General features: G+C 42.7%; 1 protein-coding gene across 6 annotated transcripts in view; it reads left to right on the top strand.

Moving 5' to 3' along the window:
- The window catches only part of KLHL3 (kelch like family member 3), a 145,262-nt gene that overhangs the window by 57,490 nt on the left and 68,689 nt on the right, over nucleotides 1–19,083 (top strand). For 4 of the 6 annotated variants that reach the window (XM_040444568.1, XM_040444567.1, XM_040444566.1 and 1 more), the window contains exons 3-4: nucleotides 3,629–3,735; nucleotides 14,180–14,301. In XM_040444568.1, the coding sequence (XP_040300502.1) occupies nucleotides 3,629–3,735; nucleotides 14,180–14,301 (229 nt within the window). Of the gene's footprint in view, nucleotides 1–3,628; nucleotides 3,736–4,067; nucleotides 4,203–14,179; nucleotides 14,302–19,083 lie in introns of those variants that run through there. The other 2 variants (XM_040444569.1, XM_040444570.1) reach the window with 2 other exon arrangements.

The raw sequence follows: 19,083 nt of genomic DNA, 5'->3' as shown, positions 1-19,083 counted from the left end.
AGAGAGCACAAGCAGGGGAGAGGGGCAGAGGGGCAGAGGGAGAGAGAGAATCTTAAGCAGGCTCTATGCTCAGAGCATAGACAGAGTCAGAGCCTGATGCAAGGCTTGATCCCATGATTCTGGGATCATGACCTGAGTTGAAATCAAGAGTCAGACGCTCAATCAACTGAGCCACCCAGGCACCCTTGCAACCTTCTTAAACTCATTTATTTGTTTTAATATTTTTTTAGTGGATTTCTTATAGGATTTTCTATATACAAGATCATGTCATCTGTGAATATTGTTTTATTTCTTCTTTTCCAATTTGCATGTCTTCCATTTTCATGTTCTATTTCATTTTCATTTTCTATTTCACTTTCTTGCCTACTTGCCCTACCTAGCCTCCCTAATCTTATCTTCCTTATTTGGTATAGTTAGTCATTCCTTACTTTTTGTAGCCCTCTCTTCGCTTGTCTTCTCAGACACCATATGTTTTGAGTTTTCCTCTTATTTCACTAGTTACTTTATTGTTTCTTTAGCTGGCTCTTTCTCTTTCCTCCAACCTCTTAACCATCTCCCACCTTTGAAATTAAGACTTATGAATCCATTTGCCTACTTGATAAACCCCACGTAGATGTCTGATATGCAGCTCAAATTTAGCCTTAGGAAGGTTAACTTAACTGCTAATCCTAAATGAAATGTTTTATGGGAAAAAAAGAGAAAGAAATATTAATGTTCACAGAATGTTTACTATTAGCACTATTCTTTATCTTGTTCACAACATATCTGAATTCTGATACTCAGGGGACATGAACCCTGGTCAGTTTGATTCCAGAGCCTGAGCTCCTTCCGAATAGCTATCACAAAGTGGATAGCCCTGTTTTTCTCTTGTTGAGATTGTTTTTTGGAGTAGTGTGTGACAGCTCAGGAATAAAGAATCCTATAGGATTTCTAGTAAATGGAATTAGAAATGCTTGTCAGCCATGCAGTGCTTTAGAGCTGCTGCTTCTCTCTTCTATATAGAGTGGATACAAAGAGATGTCTCAGTGTGCAGACAGGCTTTACCATTCCCAGGGAAAGCCTACATTGAGTTTTGGGTGAGTTTCTGGGTCACTTTCCTAGATTTCTCTAGCCTTGAGATACACTTCTCATCAGAACTATTCTCCTGTATTTGCTTAACTGGATTCTCCACCTTTAAACCTCATTCCCTCTTGTCTCTTTTCCTTTGTTCATGAACTATCAGCTCCTCTGTGTTTGTGCAAGATACCCCATTCTGACATTTGCCTTTTCAGCACCTGGCTCAGCATTTGCTCAGCATTTCTGACTCATCTGTTTTGCTTTCCTTGTTAAAATACTGGTTACAAGAACAACAACAAAATTACACTTTTTTGGTCAGTTCTTTTTAATTGAAGTATAGTTGACAAATGCCTTGTACTTTTAAAGAGTAGTGATAACTCCATTTTCTCTTTAAAATAGTTAATGAAAGTGAAATGAAAATGTCCAAGATAAGTCTGTTCATGTTGTGACTACATTTTTACAATCCATTTTGTCCAGGTTAAAAACTAGCCTGTTCTCAGGTGGCATCTGCAATCTCATTTGGTCCCCATGATGGATGTCCCGAGGCAGCTAAAAAAGATGAGAAAACTAGTGAGATCCTTTGCCCATGTTCTCATAGCCAGTTAGGGGCAGAGCCAGTTCTCTTCCCAGCTGAGCTGGTTTGTTCTGATAAAATTTGTCTTTAGAGTCTGCTGTCCACTGTAGTGTGAGGTCCCATTCCCAGGTTTTGCCTCTTGGCACTCAGAGGTGTCACCCTTCCCTGATGCCCCCTCACAGGGACTTTATTCCATAGGCTGAAACTTTCCTGATCACCTTTCAGTATTGGGGCTAACTTATCTTCTGATTTTTTGTTCCTAAGTATGAGCCAATCATGGGGAATTATGGCACCAATCCAGAATGAGAACTAGATTCAAGACTCTGCCTTCTGTGGCACCTCTCTGAGCTTCATAGACCAGATGAACTCTAATGGCATTTACAGCTCCAGTCTTGTCATGCTTTATGATTCTATTTTCTCTGATAAGCAATCCTGCACTAATGTCTGAATAGTTGGCGAAGGTTTAATATGTCACTCCAGGGATGGCAAATAGGTAGCTTATCTCCTATCGATCAATCATGGAAGACTCATTAAAAAAAATTTTTTTTAAATCTTTATTTATTTTAGAAGGGGGGGGGCAGAGTGTGAGCAGGGGAGGTACAGAGATAGAGGGAGACCCAGAATCTGAAGCAGGCTCCAGGCTCTGAGCTGTCGGCACAGAGCCCAACGGGGGGCTCGAACCCATGAGCCGTGAGATCATGACCTGAGCCGCTCAAGTGACTGAGCCACTGGGTGCCCCAATGGCAGACTCATTCTCTTCATCTCATCCCTGTTAAATGGATCCCATCATGATTCAAACTTCTCAAACCAGTATTGTGTGCTAAGTAGCCACTGCCAGTGGATCACAGTTGACATGAGTTTGTCCTGACTTCCCTCCGCATCTAGTGCTTCACTCTGAAGGAGGGATTAGTGGTGACCAGGATACCACAGACTTTAGGAAGATGGGTTCTGCGGTTTGGCTGCCTGCATTCACATCCTTTTTCCACTGCTCCCTTTTTGTGTGACTTTGAGAAAGTTACTTAACTTCTCTGGACCTCACTTTCCTTTTTTGTAATATGCAACATAACAACCATACCTCATGGGGTTTTAGACAGGATTAAATGCAATAATATGTATAAAAGAGTGCTTAGAACAGAGCCTAGCATATGTAACTCAATAAATGCTTACTATTGGAAGGCTGGTGGAGGAAAAATCCTTAGACTGACACTTTGTGGTGCCCTTTCTATCCTTCAAAGTGGTCTGATGTTCATTCTGTCTATGAGTGTGGATTGATCCCATTTCAAAGTTTATTTAGTCAGTAAAAATTTAGGGCTTTCTTTAGGCTAGGCTTGCAGCCAGGTGTTTAAGATATAATAAACAAGTTCCTTTCAGAGCTTGCAGTGTAGTGGGGATGACAAATAGTTTGTTTTGAAGCTAGTTACAGTATCCTTAATAATTGCAGTGATTGGAGCTTGCACAGGGCCTTTAGGGAACAGCCTTCTTGGTGATAATGTTAAATCTGGGTGGGAAGATTAATACTTGAGTTGTCCCGATCTGGCTGGCCTCTTGCCAGTGTTTCATAGGTATTAGGTCCTTTGGGGAATTGTTAATGCTTGTTTTCGTGGGCAGCACATCTCAGTGGCATGCTCATGCTCCTTGGCATTCACTCAGTCCCTCGACTGACTGCCCCAGGATTTTCCCATTGCTCTCTGTGCTGCTGTCCCTCTGTCTCAGTCAGAGCTGAAGGAGCTGAGGAGCAGAGATGTGAAGACAAATGAAAGAACCCTGAATTTGCAGCACCAGAGTAGCTAGGTCTCTCTGCGCGCCTTAGGAAAGCATGAATAGCCCAGCTTATCGAGTCGAGTTCATCCCCCTGCCTAACTCAGGATAGGGTAAATGTCTGCGACAGTCTTGTATGGTGGCGGTGTGGAATCTGGGTGGGAGAAAAAATATCCTTGTGTGGCTGGGGGTGGGCATTGGTGCTGTGACCCATGCTGTCCCCTCACTGGTGTTTTACAGTAAACAGCTGTTGTGTGACGTGATGATTGTGGCAGAAGATGTCGAGATAGAAGCCCACCGTGTGGTCCTGGCAGCCTGCAGCCCCTACTTCTGTGCAATGTTCACAGGTATGGCGAGGGGCTAATGATAACCCACGATTATGGGGCTGCAGCCCCAGTGAGAGAATATTTTGGGTGGTGGCCTGAGGGGAGGCAGGAGACAGAATGCTATGACACTCACTGTAAGGAGCTTCTGTGTATCAGATGCCATGTTTTGCACTATGGGGGACTTGGTGGAACCAGCCAGCATGCAGCCCCTTGTCTACTATGAGGAAAAAAGAGGTAGAACCATAGAGTTGATTAGTTCTCACACTTCAGCATGCATCATAATCATGTAGGGGAGCTTTTAGAAGTGTAGGCTCTTGGGCTTATCCCCACACCTCTGTTCTTTCATTTTGCAGATGAGAAACACTGAGGCTGACAAAAAGGGAGGGACTTGCCCAAGATCACATAGGAAATGAGTGGAGCTTGGCTTCTTGATGCCTGGCCCATTGCTGGACCAGCTTGTCCTTCCCTGGCCATTCCTACCAGGCAAGGTCTGCAAACCCTCTTGAGTCTTTACAGGAGTGTGGAAGAGATTTGGGAGAAGTGATGGCAGGGCTTGGAGGGGAGAGGAGAGTAAGATAGGAATTTTCACCATCTGGCACCTTTGCAAACTTTCTAGAGGGTCCCTGTTTCCTGTATATGCCAAATAGTCCAGTCCAGCTATTTCACATGTGAGACTGAATGCCTTGAAACCCATGGAGCTTCCTGTCTGTAGTGCCTCACAGCACCTCCCCTGCTCACTGAAGACCAGTTGTGCCTGCTGAGACCCTCAGGCTACGTCAGGTGTCCCTTCCCCACGTTCCCCAAGTACCCATTGCTGTTTGTGAGTGTGGTCACTATCACTCTTGTGTTGCTGTCTGTTTTCTGGCATCCTCAGTGCCTGTGCTGTGACGTTTTGTGTATCGGCGGCTTCTCATCCTGCAGATTACAGGCCATGTGTCTCCCCAGAGGGCCTCCTCTGACCACCTTTGCCATGGTTCCTCACTAAGTTCCCTTCTGTCTCATAACTTGAATACATAGTTTTTCCTAACGTTTATCCCTACCTGAAAATCCTGTTGTTGGTTGTTGATTTTTTTTTTTTAATCTGTCTCTCCTCACTAGACTGTAAGCTCCTTAAGGACAGGAGTCTTGTTGGACCTGTTTGCTACCATATCCTAAGCATGTGGTACACGACCAGAGTCAAATGTATTTTAAATGAATGAATGAAATGTTTCCATAGTTGATTATGAGCTTTGGGCATTCGAGGGCCATGTCTTGTCACTGCTGCATCCTCAGAGCCAACCACAGGGCATGGTATTTAGTAGGAGACAATAAATAAATGAAGCTTAAAAAGAATGAAGGTGGGCTTGCTAAGAATGGGTGAGTGCAGGCACCCTGTTTTTGCTGAGTAGGCTCTTTCCCTTCTCCTAATATAGTATGTGGCCTCTCATGGGCAAGAGTGGTTCTAGTTGGGGGTGACTTAGTGATTGTGTTTTGAGAGTTCCTCACAATGTGGACCCCCCCTTGGCTCATTGTGTGAAGGAGCTGTAACTCAGGTAAGTGGATCAAGCCACTCTTCCATCACCCTGAACCTTGGGTCAGGAATTAGCAGCCTGGAAAATGTAGTTGTGAAAACCAGTGAATTTCACTACCTGGAAATTTTGAGCTGCATGCTCTTTGAAGTAGTTTCAAACTCTAGTAGCAAGGTTTTTATGTCTTTATTTACCTCTCTCGTTCATCTGTCTATTTAAAAAAAATAATTCATTTTGTTTGCAATAGTTATTTGGTTGCAACTTCACTAAGTAGCTCTGCCATTCATTGTTTTCTTGTGTATGTGGTTTGGAAAGTCCAGTATTGAGAGAGGAAATCTGTTTGGAATTGCGATGAATTGTAGTGTTGCCTCCACTTGTTGCTAATGAACTTGCCTCTGGAGTAGTGCAAGGGCCCAAGCAAGAACAAGATGATTTTAGAAACATAAAGAATCTGAATGCTTCTGGAGCAGATGTTGGATTCTAGTCGTTAAAGGGAGGAAAAAATCAAGAAGAAACAGTCTAATATGATGCCCAGCTCAAGTCATCTGTTGAATCTGGTTACTGTCCATCCTTTCATCCTTCCAGCCAGCCAGCCAGCCAGCCAGCCATATCTGTCTGTCTTTCCACTCACCCATGTACCTCTTCAAACACTACTCACATATGTTGATTGCAGAAAAGAAATTAGAGAATGTGGACAAGCAGAAAAAAAAAAATATATGTAATACATCATCTAGATAAGATTATAGTTCATATCCTTTCAGATTTTATATTTATAAATATATACATATACGCCATAAAATTTTAACATAGGGGCACCTGGGTGGCTCAGTCAGTTGAGCATCTGACTCTTGATTTTTGGCTCAGGTCATGATCCCGGGGTTGTGGGATCGAGCCCCATATCTGGCTCTGTGCTGAACATGGTAGCTTGGTAGCTTGAGATTCTCTCTCTCTCCCTCTGCCCCTCTCCCTTGTTTGTGCTCGCTCGCTCTCTCTCAAAAAATAAAAAAATAAAAAATACCTAAAAAAATAAAAAATTTAAAAACCCACCAAAATAAAATTTTAATATAAATGAGCCATTTTGTATATACATAGTTGATATAATGTGTATACTTAAAAAAAATTACTGTTCATCTTCCTGGGATGTTCTTCCCCCTGCCTCTTTGCCTGTCTAACTCCTATTCATCTCTCATTACTGCTTAAGCAACACTTCCTCAGGTAGACTTTCCCATGATCCCCTTGGATTAGGTTAAATTCTTTTGTTATTTACTCTTGTGATACCATATGTTATGCTTGTCTTTAGTATCACTGCTTATTTCATTACTTCCTCAATATCTGATTGCTCTGGTCAGTCAGTTAAGAACTCTACCTTAATTCACTGCTATCTCCCCACTGCCTACCTGGATCTTCCATGTAGTAGGTGCTCAGTGAAAATTTGCTTAATCAAACCATTGGTCTATGGTCAGTATATTTTCACATCAGTGAAATCACATCTACGTCATTATTTCAATGGCTTCGTAAGATTCCATCATGTATGTCCAAGTCAAAAATTGATTTCCATTTTGGTTAGAAATTCTAATTCTTTCTAATATTTTGCTATTATAAGTAATACTGTCATGGGTATCTTTGCTTCTTAATATTTATTTATGTTATAATTATTTCCTTAGAATAGACCCCTAGAATAGGGGTGTGCACATGTTGAAGATTTGAGACACATGCCACAAATTCACATTTCCTAGAACAGTTGGACCAGCTTATGCTTCCATTGGCATTTTGTGAGATTTGTGTATTTTTTGAGATCCCTTGATTTGGCTTAAATCTTGGTAAGCAGGTTTAAAGAGTAACATTGTAAAATTTTGTTCTAATTATCAGATTCAGCTTCAGAATTCATAACTTAATCATGAAAAGGCCCAGCTGACTGTTTTTTCTTTCAAAAATTTAGATAATTTATTTTATTTTGTTTTTAATTTTAAATCCAAGTTAGTTAATGTATAGTGTAATAATGATTTCAGAAATAGAATTTAGTGATTCATCACTTACATATATCACCCAGTGCTCATCCCGACTGGTGTCCTCCTTAATACTCATCACCCCTTTAGCCCTTCTCCCCACCCTCCCCCTCCATCAACTCTGTTTGTTCTCTGTATTTAAGAGTCTCTTATGGTTTGCCTCCCTGTTATCTTATTTTGCCTTCCTTTCCCATATGTTCATCTGTTTTGTTTCTTAAATTCTGCATATGAGTGAAATCATATGATATTTGTCTTTCTCTGACTTATTTTGCTTAGCATAATACATTCTAGTTCCATCCATGTTATTGTAAATGGCAAGCTTTCATTCTTTCTTATTACCAGTAATATTCCATCATATATATATGCCACATCTTCTTTATCCATTCATCAATCGATGAACATTTGGGCTCTTCCCATACTTTGGCTATTGTCGATAGTGCTGCTATAAACATTGGGGCGCATGTGCCCCTATGAATCAGCAGACTATGTGTGCATGTGCCCCTATGTATCCTTTGAATAAATACCTAGTAGTGCAATTGCCGGGTCATAAGGTAGTTCTATGTTTAATTTTTTGAGGGACCTCCGTACTGCTTTCCAGAGTGGCTGCACCAGTTTGCATTCTTACCAGCAGTGCAAAAGTGTTCCCCTTTCTCCACATCCTCACCAACATCTTTTGTTGTCTGAGTTGTTCATTTTATCAGCTGACTCTTGTTAAGTCCATTTCTATCAGCATGTTTAAGGCCAAAATGAAAAAGAAATACTCGTGACGTTCTTCTGACTTGAGTGGTGTGATTACGATCTTTTTATTCGGGCTTAAAGTGTTTTTACTTTTTTGTCCTCTGAGTTCATATTGCCCAAATGTCCCAGATATCAACCCTGCTCCTTGAGCATGTTCTGCACAGAATAACTTGGGATAAATGTGACAGTGAGGTCTGAGTGCCCAGAGGAGAGTGTTGAGAGGCAGCCAGCTTGCAAGAAGATCCAGGATGGGCTGTCACTCAAACTGCTCAGCACTCCTTTAGCACAGGGATTAGAGAGGCCAGCAGTGCTATGTTCTGCCCATCTTCGTCCTGTGAATAGGGAATACTTTAGATTGCCCTGCTTCCTCCCCATCTAGCTCCTCCATCCCTAGGGAAGCACATTTTACCAAAATAGCCTAGTCAGTTTTTTTCTCTCTTTTTTTTTTGTCCTTTACTATGGGTTCTGTGTACTAGAGTATTTCCACTCCATATGGGTCCCTACGTGTCATCTGAGTACATTAAAAACAGCCCCATCTTATGGTGTTAAAGGAACTGGGTTTTAAAGAATATGTGGGCTCAGGGTATTAATGCCTCATCATCACTTGATAGAGGTGTGGGGTTGCTTGCTTTCCTGGGTTCTCTGTGGTTCTTGGGGATGTCTAGGTACAAGGTCTTAAGGTATGGCCTGAGGATTTAAAGAAATTTAAGATCTACTCTTTTAGTCCAGGTCACTTTCATCTTTCACCTAATTTCCTGCAGCAGCTTTGGTACTAGTCAACCTGCCTCCTATTTTGTTCCTTCAACCCCAGCCTGTTCTCTATACTGTAGCTATAGTGACTTTCCAAAAAATCAATCTGATGCATCCCTCACCTGCTTAAAATCTGTCAGGGGCTTTTGAAGTGGCACATGCACCACAATGTTTATAGCAGCACTATCAACAATAGCCAAATTATGGAAAGAGCCCAAATGCCCATCAACTGACGAATGGATAACAAAGATATGGTATATATGCACAGTGGGATATTGCTCAGCCATCAAAAAGAATGAAATCTTGCCATTTACAATAACATGGATGGAACTAAAGTATATGATGCTAAGTGAAATAAGTCAGAGAAAGGTAAATAACACATGATTTCACTCATATGTGGAATTTAAGAAACAAAACAGGTGAACATAGGGGAAGGGAAGGAAAAGTAAGATAAAAATAGAGAGGGAGGCAAACCATAAGAGACTCTTAAATACAGAGAACAAACTGAGGGTTCCTGGAAGGGTGTTGGGTTGGGGGATGGGCTAAATGGGTGATGAGCACTAAGGAGGACACTTGTGGGGATGAGCACTGAAACCATTATTACACTATATGTTAACTAACTTGGATTTAAGTAAAACTAAAAAAAGATGTGTCATGAAAGCCATGTTTAAATGCACATCATTTTCAGAAATGATCGTAGTTAAATTAAGATTTATTTAATACTAAAAACTAAAAGAAAGTAATTGGCTTAATCATTCCGCCATTTGAACAAGCATAGAGTATCCTTTGAATCAATATTTTGATCCTGGTCTGATCCCTCATTAACATAACCTGATAGCTGAAAGAAAAAAAAATCCGTCAGGGGCTTTCCATTGCTTTCAGGATGCAGTCTGAACTCCTTAGCATGGCCCACAAGGCCTTCCATTTGCCTAGATTCTGCTTCTGTCTCCAGCCTTGACTCCCCATTACTCTCTCTCTCTCTCTCTCTTCCCCCCCCCCCCCCCCATTCCTCTCTTTGCTGTGCTTCTGCCACATTCAGCTTCTTGTGGGCCCAGAACAGGTCCTGTTCTTTCTTGCCTCCAGACCTTTACATACACTACTACTGTCTTTGCCTGGAATATTGATTCTTCCCTCATACTCCCTTCTCTCCTAACTAACCATGACTCCTTCTCCAGATCTCACTTTAGATCTGTGGTTCTTAACCATGATGAATCAATCTGATGAAAACAATGGATTCTCTTCTCCCCAGTGGCAAATACGGGTTCCTGTGTACTATTCATTTTGCATACAGGTCAGGGTGCAGGAATCCCTGCTTAACAACTCTTTAAGCTAAGCCCTCTTTTCTAGTATTTAACACATTTCATAATTGTTGGTTTACTTGTCTCTCCCCACTGGACTGAGCTCCATGAGGGCAGGGCCATAACTTATTCATGGTTGTGTCCTCTGGTCCAGCACAGTGCTTGGCACATAGGGACTGCTTGATATGTGTTTGTTGAATGAATGAATGAATGAACAAATATCTGCCCTTGAATGGATCATGTTCTTTTTGGAGGAATAGGACATGCATGGTAACAGATGACAGGCAGAAGTGGAAGAGGCTAGAAAGATGTGCGACTAACACGTTTTCTGAAAATGAATAAATCAGGAGACTATAGATGCTGGAGAGGATGTGGAGAAATGGGAACCCTCTTGCACTGTTGTTGGTGGGAATGCAAACTGGTGCAGCCACTCTGGAAAACAGTGTGGAGGTTCCTCAAAAAATTAAAAATACATCTACCCTATGACCCAGCAATAGCACTGCTAGGAATTTACCCAAGGGATACAGGACTGCTGATGCATAGGAGCACTTGTACCCCAATGTTTACAGCAGCGCTTACAACAATAACCAAATTATGGAAAGAGCCTAAATGTCCATCAACTGATGAATGGATAAAGAAATTGTGGTTTATATACACAGTGGAATACTACTTGGCAATGAGAAAGAATGAAATATGGGCTTTTATAGCAATATGGATGGAACTGGAGAGTGTTATGCTAAGTGAAATAAGCCATGCAGAGAAAGACAGATACCATATGTTTTCACTCTTACGTGGATCCTGAGAAACCTAAGACCATGGGGGAGGGGAAGGAAAAAAGAGTTAGGGAGGGAAGCAAACCATAAGAGCCTCTTAAAAACTGAGAACAAACTGAGGGTTGATGGGGGGTGGGAGGGAGGGGAAAATGGGTGATGGGCATTGAGGAGGACACCTGCTGGGATGAGTATTGGGTGTTGTATGGAAACCAATTTGACGATAAATTTCATATTAAAAAAAAAAGAAAATTCAAATCTGAGGTGGTTGGGCTGGGCCTCTTGGCAAAAGCAGAGGAGGAGGGCTCTTGGGTTGACCTTGAAGATGGAAGGACATAGAGAGCTCATGTTTTGTTTTATTTTGTCAGAGTAGTCGAGGTAAGGAAAGGAGCAAGAATGACCAAGCCTTTGTTGGTTTCTGCTCCTCAGGAATTACTGGAATCCATGGAATTATGAGATATCAAGGAAAGCCCCTTTTTTTCCTTTTCTTCTTTTTCCTCCAACAAGTATTTTTTAAGTGCTTGTTATATGCCAAGCACTTTGTTAGGTGTTGAGGATATCTTGGCAAATGAGCTTGACAAGATCTTCTCCCTCTTGGTTCTTGTTTGCTAGGTCTTACATACTAAGTTGTCCTTAGAATTTGGACCAAGGCCTTGTTTGGGAATACTTTTATGAAGGTCATTAGTTAGGGTTAGGTTTAAATTATCCAGGGATTTGTGAGAAATGACATGCGGTCTAGAGTTAGGCCAAGATTCAAATCCCAGCCCTGCCTCTCACAGCCATATGCAAATACCTTTTGAAATGCCAGTTCTATAGTTTATAAAATGGAAATAATATCTACCTCCGGGGGTTGTTACAAGGATTGAATGAAATAACGTGTATAAACCCTTGGCAGAGGTTCTGGCACACAGTAGCAGCTATTACTGCTACCACTTTCAGAGTCTGTTTAAGCTGAAGCCTTAGTTTGGTGCAGTAATTTCTGTTGGTTTATAAGAAATAATGTTGGATTTTACAAGTCTGTGTGATTTATACCGGTTTCTAATATCCTATAAAGGAACTTTCTTAAAATAGATTTTGGTTTTTGAGGCCATAGTTTTTCCTTCACGTGGTTTTCCCGTTTGCTTATTGAAGTTTAAGTATTTAATATAGAAAATTAGAAATTTTGGAGCCATGTAAAGAAGCAGGAAGAAAAATCTCCCAAAGTTCCACCATCTGTGTCTGAATGTTTGCTATACATTTGACTAAGAATGATCTTGCATCCCCCAGAAAAATAAAACTTTTGCCCATATATACTGGTAACTTCGTGTAATTTCAGGAGTTTCTACTTGTTTACCCGGAAGTTACAAAACTGATTGATCTTATTCTCAAGTACAGCTTCCACAGAGAGAAAACAATCAAGCCAGGCTCTGATTTCACACTCACAGAAGGGCTTCTGAATCCCTTGGTTCTTGCAGTCAGGTGTTTCTTTTTTTTTCAGTCTTTTTTCTAAGGCCCAAGTTCTTAAACTAATAATTGGCTGCCTGTAATTATCATTTGCATTATAATTATCAGCTGGACTCTTACTGATGACTTTCTTAATAGCTGTTTAGAAAGATAAGTTGAACTTTTGATTTTCTTGGGTGTGGATTTTTATTTTATGTGTCTTGGAGTAAACTCAAGAGAGATTGTGAGAGCCTGTCTAATGGGTGCAGTAGAAATCCCCTATCTTTTCCTCTTTCCCCTTTGCCAGTTTGTCCTGCCTCAAGGCCTTGTGCTGAGGCCTTTTCACTGACTTCTACCGGTAATCAGAGAGAAGACTGAACAGGGTGGAGGGTCTCTGGTCTACCTGGTCTGATGGTGGAAGGAGTGGGCAGAATTTGGAATGATTTTCCTCCCTCTTCCAGACTCATTCAAATCTCTAACTGTGTTGCGCTGGGAACTGTAGATTGGTGGAGGAATCATGTGCTGCCCATGCTGCTTGGAGGTGGGCGTCTGCAGCCCACACGCTGTACTGTACTTTATTTTCTTGGCTCCAGCACACAAATTCCACAGAGAGAAAACAACTACCCGGGCTCTGTTTTCATACTCACATAAGGGCTTCTGAATCCCTGTTTCTTGCAGTCAAGTTGCCCTTTATTTCAGTCTACAAAGACACATGTCTAGCCTGTCTTTTCCTACTGGAATCAGCAGCCCTTGTTGGATGAGTTTGGCTGTAGGCAAACCCATGTGCTGTGTAAGAGGGCAGGCTGGGGAAAGGGGCCTCATTTCTGTGCACATGTGGTACTGCTGCTGCCCTAGTTCACAGGCTCTGTCCTTTTCTTTGTTGGATTATTATCAGGGCCTCCCAACTGTTTTCCCTGCCTCTGATCCAGCTTCCACTGTGCATCCAAAATTTCATTCAGAAATACCCATCTGTTGATGTCATTCCCCTGTTTAAAACCTTCCAGTGGTGCTACTCCTAGGATCAAGTCCAAACTCATTTGCGTGGCTTACAGGGCTCTGCAAGCCCCGGCTGCTGCCTCCCTCTCCAGCTTCTTCTCACTGGCACCCCATACCAGCCTCTCACTCTTCTCCAGATTTATCCTTTTGGCACTTTCCTGCCTTTACAACTTATGGCTCCTGCATCCGGCTCATCCTTCCTCACCTTTGCTGCCCATGGAAATACCCAGCTTAAGTGTGACCTCCTACTAGGATGGCTTCCCAGGGCTTGTTTGCTCCATCTTTTGCATTCTTGGGATTTAGTAGAGGATCGTGAGTAGAGTGTGCACTCTGGAGTCACACTCACTGGTTTCAGTCCCAGCCTGGCCCCTTCCTAGATGTGTAACTGTGGGCAAAATGAATACCCACCCTCCTGTGCCTCAGTTTCTTCATCTGTGAACTGGGGATAGTATTAATGAAACTCCTAGGTTGTTGTGAAGATTGAAAGAGGTGCCACTTTAAAGTGCTTAGCCCATTGCTTAGCTGTCGTTAGCACTCGATAAATGTTACTTTGTATTGTTGTTATATTGGCATGTTATTTATATCTCCATTAAGCTCCTATCGCCTCATACATTTTTATATATCTGCCCTGCTAAACTGTGCGCTCCTTGAGGGCAGGTGCATATCTTGTTCACTTTTCTGGGCCCTGTATGTACAGGTTTATAGTAAATGTTGGTTGAATGAGTTACTACTGCACACAGATTTGCCTTCAAAATGGGAATGGGCAACAGACAGAGTGAGGAATGCATAGAGTTGGGTTTGCAGATGATCACAGACCCAAAGTTGATGTGCCCTTGAGGTCAGCTGTTTTATCCTCCTCCATGCCTGAATCCCTTCTGCCACCTCCCAGTGCTTTTATGCTGCCAACACAGGGCAGGAGGCTATGTGAAAGTTAAGCACCAAGTTCGTGTCCGTTTTGGTTTTGTTTTGGACTGTAGGTGACATGTCTGAGAGTAAAGCCAAGAAGATAGAAATCAAGGACGTGGATGGGAGGACGCTGAATAAGCTGATTGACTACATCTATACGGCAGAAATCGAGGTGACTGAAGAGAACGTCCAGGTAAACTCAACCCCAGCTAATCGCTCACCACGCACTATTATTGCATCATTTCATTGAACCCTCGCGAGAACTCATTTGGTAGCTGGAGAGGAAGCTAAAGCTCCAAAGAGGTTAGGTGACTTGCCCTGCATCACATGGCCTTTAGTTGGGTGAAAGACCCTCACACCCATGCCTGTCTGATCATGGCACCCATACTCTTAACCGCTAAGCCGTCATGCCTCTAAATGAGCTTGGGCACCAGAGCAAAGTCTGTAACTCATGTTGGTTCAAACTCTGGGTGAAGGGTGACCCCACTTCTCCCCAGTCATCATCTCATCTCAGGGATTTTCAGTGTGGATTGTGAGGCTGTTAAAAATTTTTCCTGTTTCAACATTAGTCACCTGAGTTTCTTTGAGCACTCATGCTCAGAGATGGAGGTGCCAAGCACCAGGCCTGAGTCTCAGCAGGGGTGTGCGGCTGCGAAATGTGTGCCTTTTCCTCCTTTTGCTGCCCCGCCCTCATCCTCAGCCATCTGGAGCCTTGAAAAGAGGAGCCAGCAAAGACACTGCTTCACCCAAAGGTGTGCGTCTTAATGGTTGGGGACATGAGGCAGCACCGGCATGCTTCACTAGGAGAGATGGTTGAGGGGGTGTGGCCCATTCTGGAACCTACAAACCCCTGGGCCAAACACAGACACAGGACATACTATTTCTTGTCATTAAGGGCCTTACTATTTTAGTAAAGTGCTGGAAGGTACATGTGATATGAAGGATTTTCCTTTTTTCTTTTTCTTAAAGCACAGTTCCACCTTCTTTATTGTGAGGCAGATACCTCTCCAGTGACCAAAATACCTATTTCCCTTTTCCAGAACACCACCTCCTTTTTCAGGATCACGGTATTTGGAAAGCTGAGTTGGTAATCATTTTTTCATTCAATTCAACCCAGATGTTTGAGTGCCTCTTACATGCTGGGCACTTCGTTGGGCTATGTGGTTGTAATGGTAACAGGGGTGATTCCGTTGCCTGCTGTCACGCAGTTTGTGGTCTGGGGGTGAAGACAGATGCTCATCAAATCAGCACACAAGTAATGTCTGTGCACAGATTGTGATAAGTCCTTTGAGGTAGGGAACATGGTATATAATTAGAGAGTATCAAGGAGACGCAGTTTAGATGGGTGGGGGGATCTGGGAAGGGCTCTTTGGGGAGATAAAATTTAAGCTGAGACTTGCTATGGTGAAGGGTACTTGTGAGGGTAAAGGGTAAAGGCAAGCTGAGGGTCTGAGGCACCCTGCGTTCGGGCCTCCGGAGCCTGCCTCTCAGTAGAGCCTGCCTTTGTCTCTGGCCTCTGGATAGACTTTCAGGTTGTATAGTGATCTAGTCTAATCCCCTTCCCCTTTTAAACTGAGGTATATACCCCATAAAACACACAGCCTTTGCAATTCATTTCTAGTCTTTTTCATCCAGAATGAAATCAGCAAGGGAGTGCTCACATCTTAGGTCTAGCAACAGAAACTAAACAGCTGAATGACTTTTGGGCAGTAACAGTAAGTGCAGAATAATTTGATATAAAGTGAGTACAGTGCATGTGTTGAAAAAACATATGAAAAGGTTGATATCAAACCACCATCACATTTATATTCACTTGGATACTTTGAAAAGTGATGTAAATATTGATATTTACAGAATGAAAGGAATTCTATCTTTTGCAACTCTAATGACCAATGCTAGATGTCAACTGAAAAATGTACCGTGGGTTAATCATTTTTTGAAAAACCTTGCATTAGGGTATATCAGTAACTATTAATCATATAGTGTAGTATACAAAGTAATGACCCTCTCCCAAGATGTCCATGTCCTGATTCCTGGAGCCTATGAATATGTTAGGTTCTAACTGTCAAAGAGCAGTTCACTGTACAGATGGAATTAATGTTGTAGATCAGTGGACAAGCAATAGGGAGATGACCATGCATTATCCCTGTGGGTCCAGTAGAGTCAGAGGGGCTCTTTGAAGTGGAAGATGGAGGTAGAATAAAGAGAATCAGAGAGATATGACCCGACACAAACTCAACTTGATGTTTCCATCTTTAAAGATGGGGGCCATGAACCAAGGAATGCGAGTAGCCTCTAGAAGCAGGAAAGGCAAAGAAACATATTTTCCCTTAGAGCCTTCAGAAGGAATGCAGCCCTGTTGACACCTTTATTTTAATCCAGAGAGATGCATTTGGGATTTCTGACTTCCAGAAGTGTAAGAAAATAAATTTGTGTTGTCTTAAGCTATTAAGACAAAACCAAACACTTCCCCACTATCCCCTCCCCCCCCAAAAAACCGCACCCAACAACAACAAAAAAAAAACCAAACCAACAAATACAACACTGTAGGTGAGGTTGTAGATTGTATGAATGGAACCAGCTTTTTCTAACCTTTTTACCATGTATTTGTTGAATAACTTTCTTTATCCCCCCTCAAGTCCAAAGTATTTACAAACTTGGATAAGTAGAAGATGTTCCACTCTGGATCCTTATCTCCTGGCCGGGTATTTGTCTTTGTTGCTTTGGTCTAACCCAGTGGTAGTGTGTAAACACCATTATATGAAGGCAGGTAGCAGCAGATAAACTCATCAGAGTCCTCTATAGAAAGTGGCTTCACCACTGTTTGTTGTAAAACTACGTTATAGGGGTAGGGCAGGGGCCAGATTGAAGATGTGCAGGTTCAGAGGAAGAAGTAGAGATGAGGCAGGAGTCGAGTCTGAAGGGAGGCCTGGGTCTGAGCCGTAGCTTCACCCCTGATCAAGAGTGAGTGCACTTGTTCTAGCTCTGTCCCTGGCATGGTGTCTGTTTTCCCATCTGTAAAGTGAGGGCATGGGATTCAGTGAGCTTGGGCCAGAGAAGACACTTACTCTGTCAACCCATGATTTGTGTTCCCTCCCTTCTACTAGAGCCTCTCTGACGCCCTCACTGACACCCTGCCTTAAGGATCCATTTTCATATAGTAGCCGTTTTATTGAGTGGTCAGACTGTCAGCCTTCAAATCCTGGCTCCACCATTTTCTAGATGTGAGATACGAGGCAGCTTACTTAATCTTTCTGTACCTCAGTGTCTTCATCTGTAATATGGGCGTAATAGCAGTACTTAATTTCATAGAGTTAGTGTGAGGATTAAATGAATTAATATAGATAAAGCCTTAGAACATTGCTACCCTGTGCCAGGCAGATAGTATGGGCTCTGTGAGCGCTGTGAGCACAGAGACCCTGTCACTGAAGAGCACATGGTCTGAGAATAGAGATGCATGGCTAGGCAAATAGGTACTCAGCAGTGTGGAGGATGGGGATGGTCATGGGGGCAGCATCACTGAGGAGGTGTTGTGTGGGCCCCATCTTGAAGGAGTACTGGCTGGTCAGGCCTTCCTCCTCTGCCTGCATGCCTGTGTCCCCATTGGTACATGAGCTCCTAAAGGGGCCTGCTGTGTTCATTTGTGTGTGTGTGGTGAGGAGTGGGGCACGTGCAGGGGCTCCAGTGGAAGGCACAGTGTGGAACCTTTAGGGAACTGCGTGTTGCTTGGAATCCATGGGATATACTAACTCTGTTTACATTTTTCCTCCTCACTTTACAATGTGATTTGATTGGGGTGACCTCCAGGAAAACAAAACAAAAAAGGTTGAGAAGAGAAAGTTTAGGTCAAAACATGGCTGCTTCTTCATGCTGTGACGTATCTGCGGAGGCAGTTGCTCACAAGCTGTAAAGACAACCTTTGTTGAGGATTTGGTGCACTGAGGAGGTGAGCCTGGAGGCCCTGGGACTCCCCTGAAAGCCTGGGAAACAAGGATCAGAGTCTGGAGCTTGGTTAAATGGCTCCCAGCGCTCCACTCTTAACCCCTTCCCAGGCACACAGGCACTGGTCAGACTGAATTGCCTTTCCCTGGTGGAGGTAACAGCCATCATAGCTGGCACTTACTAATACTCATTGAAAGCCAAGCATGTGGCAGTCACTTCACATGCGTTATTTCACTTAATTACATCACCACCAAATGCGAGTATTCTAGTATGATCCCTCTTTCACAGTGGAAGAAGCTAATGATCCGAGTGGTTGAATAAGCGGTAGCGTTAAGATTTGAACCCAGCTCTCTCCGTCTCACTTTGCTCTGTTGACATGGGGAATTTGAGTTGCTTGTTAAATGAATGATCAGAATCTTGACTTCCGCTCCTAATTTTAATAGTAATAAAAAGCAGTTTAAGTGAGCACTCCCTATGCACCAGGCTCTCTGTTGACTGCTTTAAGTGTATTACTGCATTGGATTCTCACAACAAGCCTCGAAGGCAGTGCCATTATCATCTTTTCTTTACTGTTGAGGAGGCAGAGCACAGATAGGTTCAGTAATTTGCCTGAGTCATATGGCTGGTAAGTTGAGAAGTCAAAATTCTAAGTGACACTTTTAATCACAGCGCCATTTTGCTAGTGCTTCTGCTCATCTACATACCGCTTTCCCTCTCCTTCCCATCCTCCCTCCCTCCTTCTCTCTCTCATTCTCTCTCTCTTTCCCTCCCCCACTTTCTTTTTTTTCAACACATTTTTATTTAACAGTGTTTCTAAGTTTATTTTTGAGAGAGAGTATGAATGGGTAAGGGGCTGAAAGAGGGCAGGGACAGAGGATCCAAAGCCAGCTCTGTCTCACAGCAGAGAGCCTGATGTGGATGGAGCTTGAACTCATGAACTATGAGACCGTGACCTGAGCCGAAGTTGGACACTTAACCAACTGAGCCACCCAGGCACTCCTAACCACGTTTCTTTTTTTTTTTTTTTTTTTTA

Source organism: Herpailurus yagouaroundi, unplaced genomic scaffold (genome assembly GCF_014898765.1).
Source record: "Herpailurus yagouaroundi ecotype Mexico unplaced genomic scaffold, PumYag 192, whole genome shotgun sequence".
Lineage (NCBI taxonomy): Eukaryota > Metazoa > Chordata > Mammalia > Carnivora > Felidae > Herpailurus > Herpailurus yagouaroundi.
Note: the sequence above shows the minus strand (reverse complement) of the source record. Positions and strands in the feature narration are given on the sequence as shown.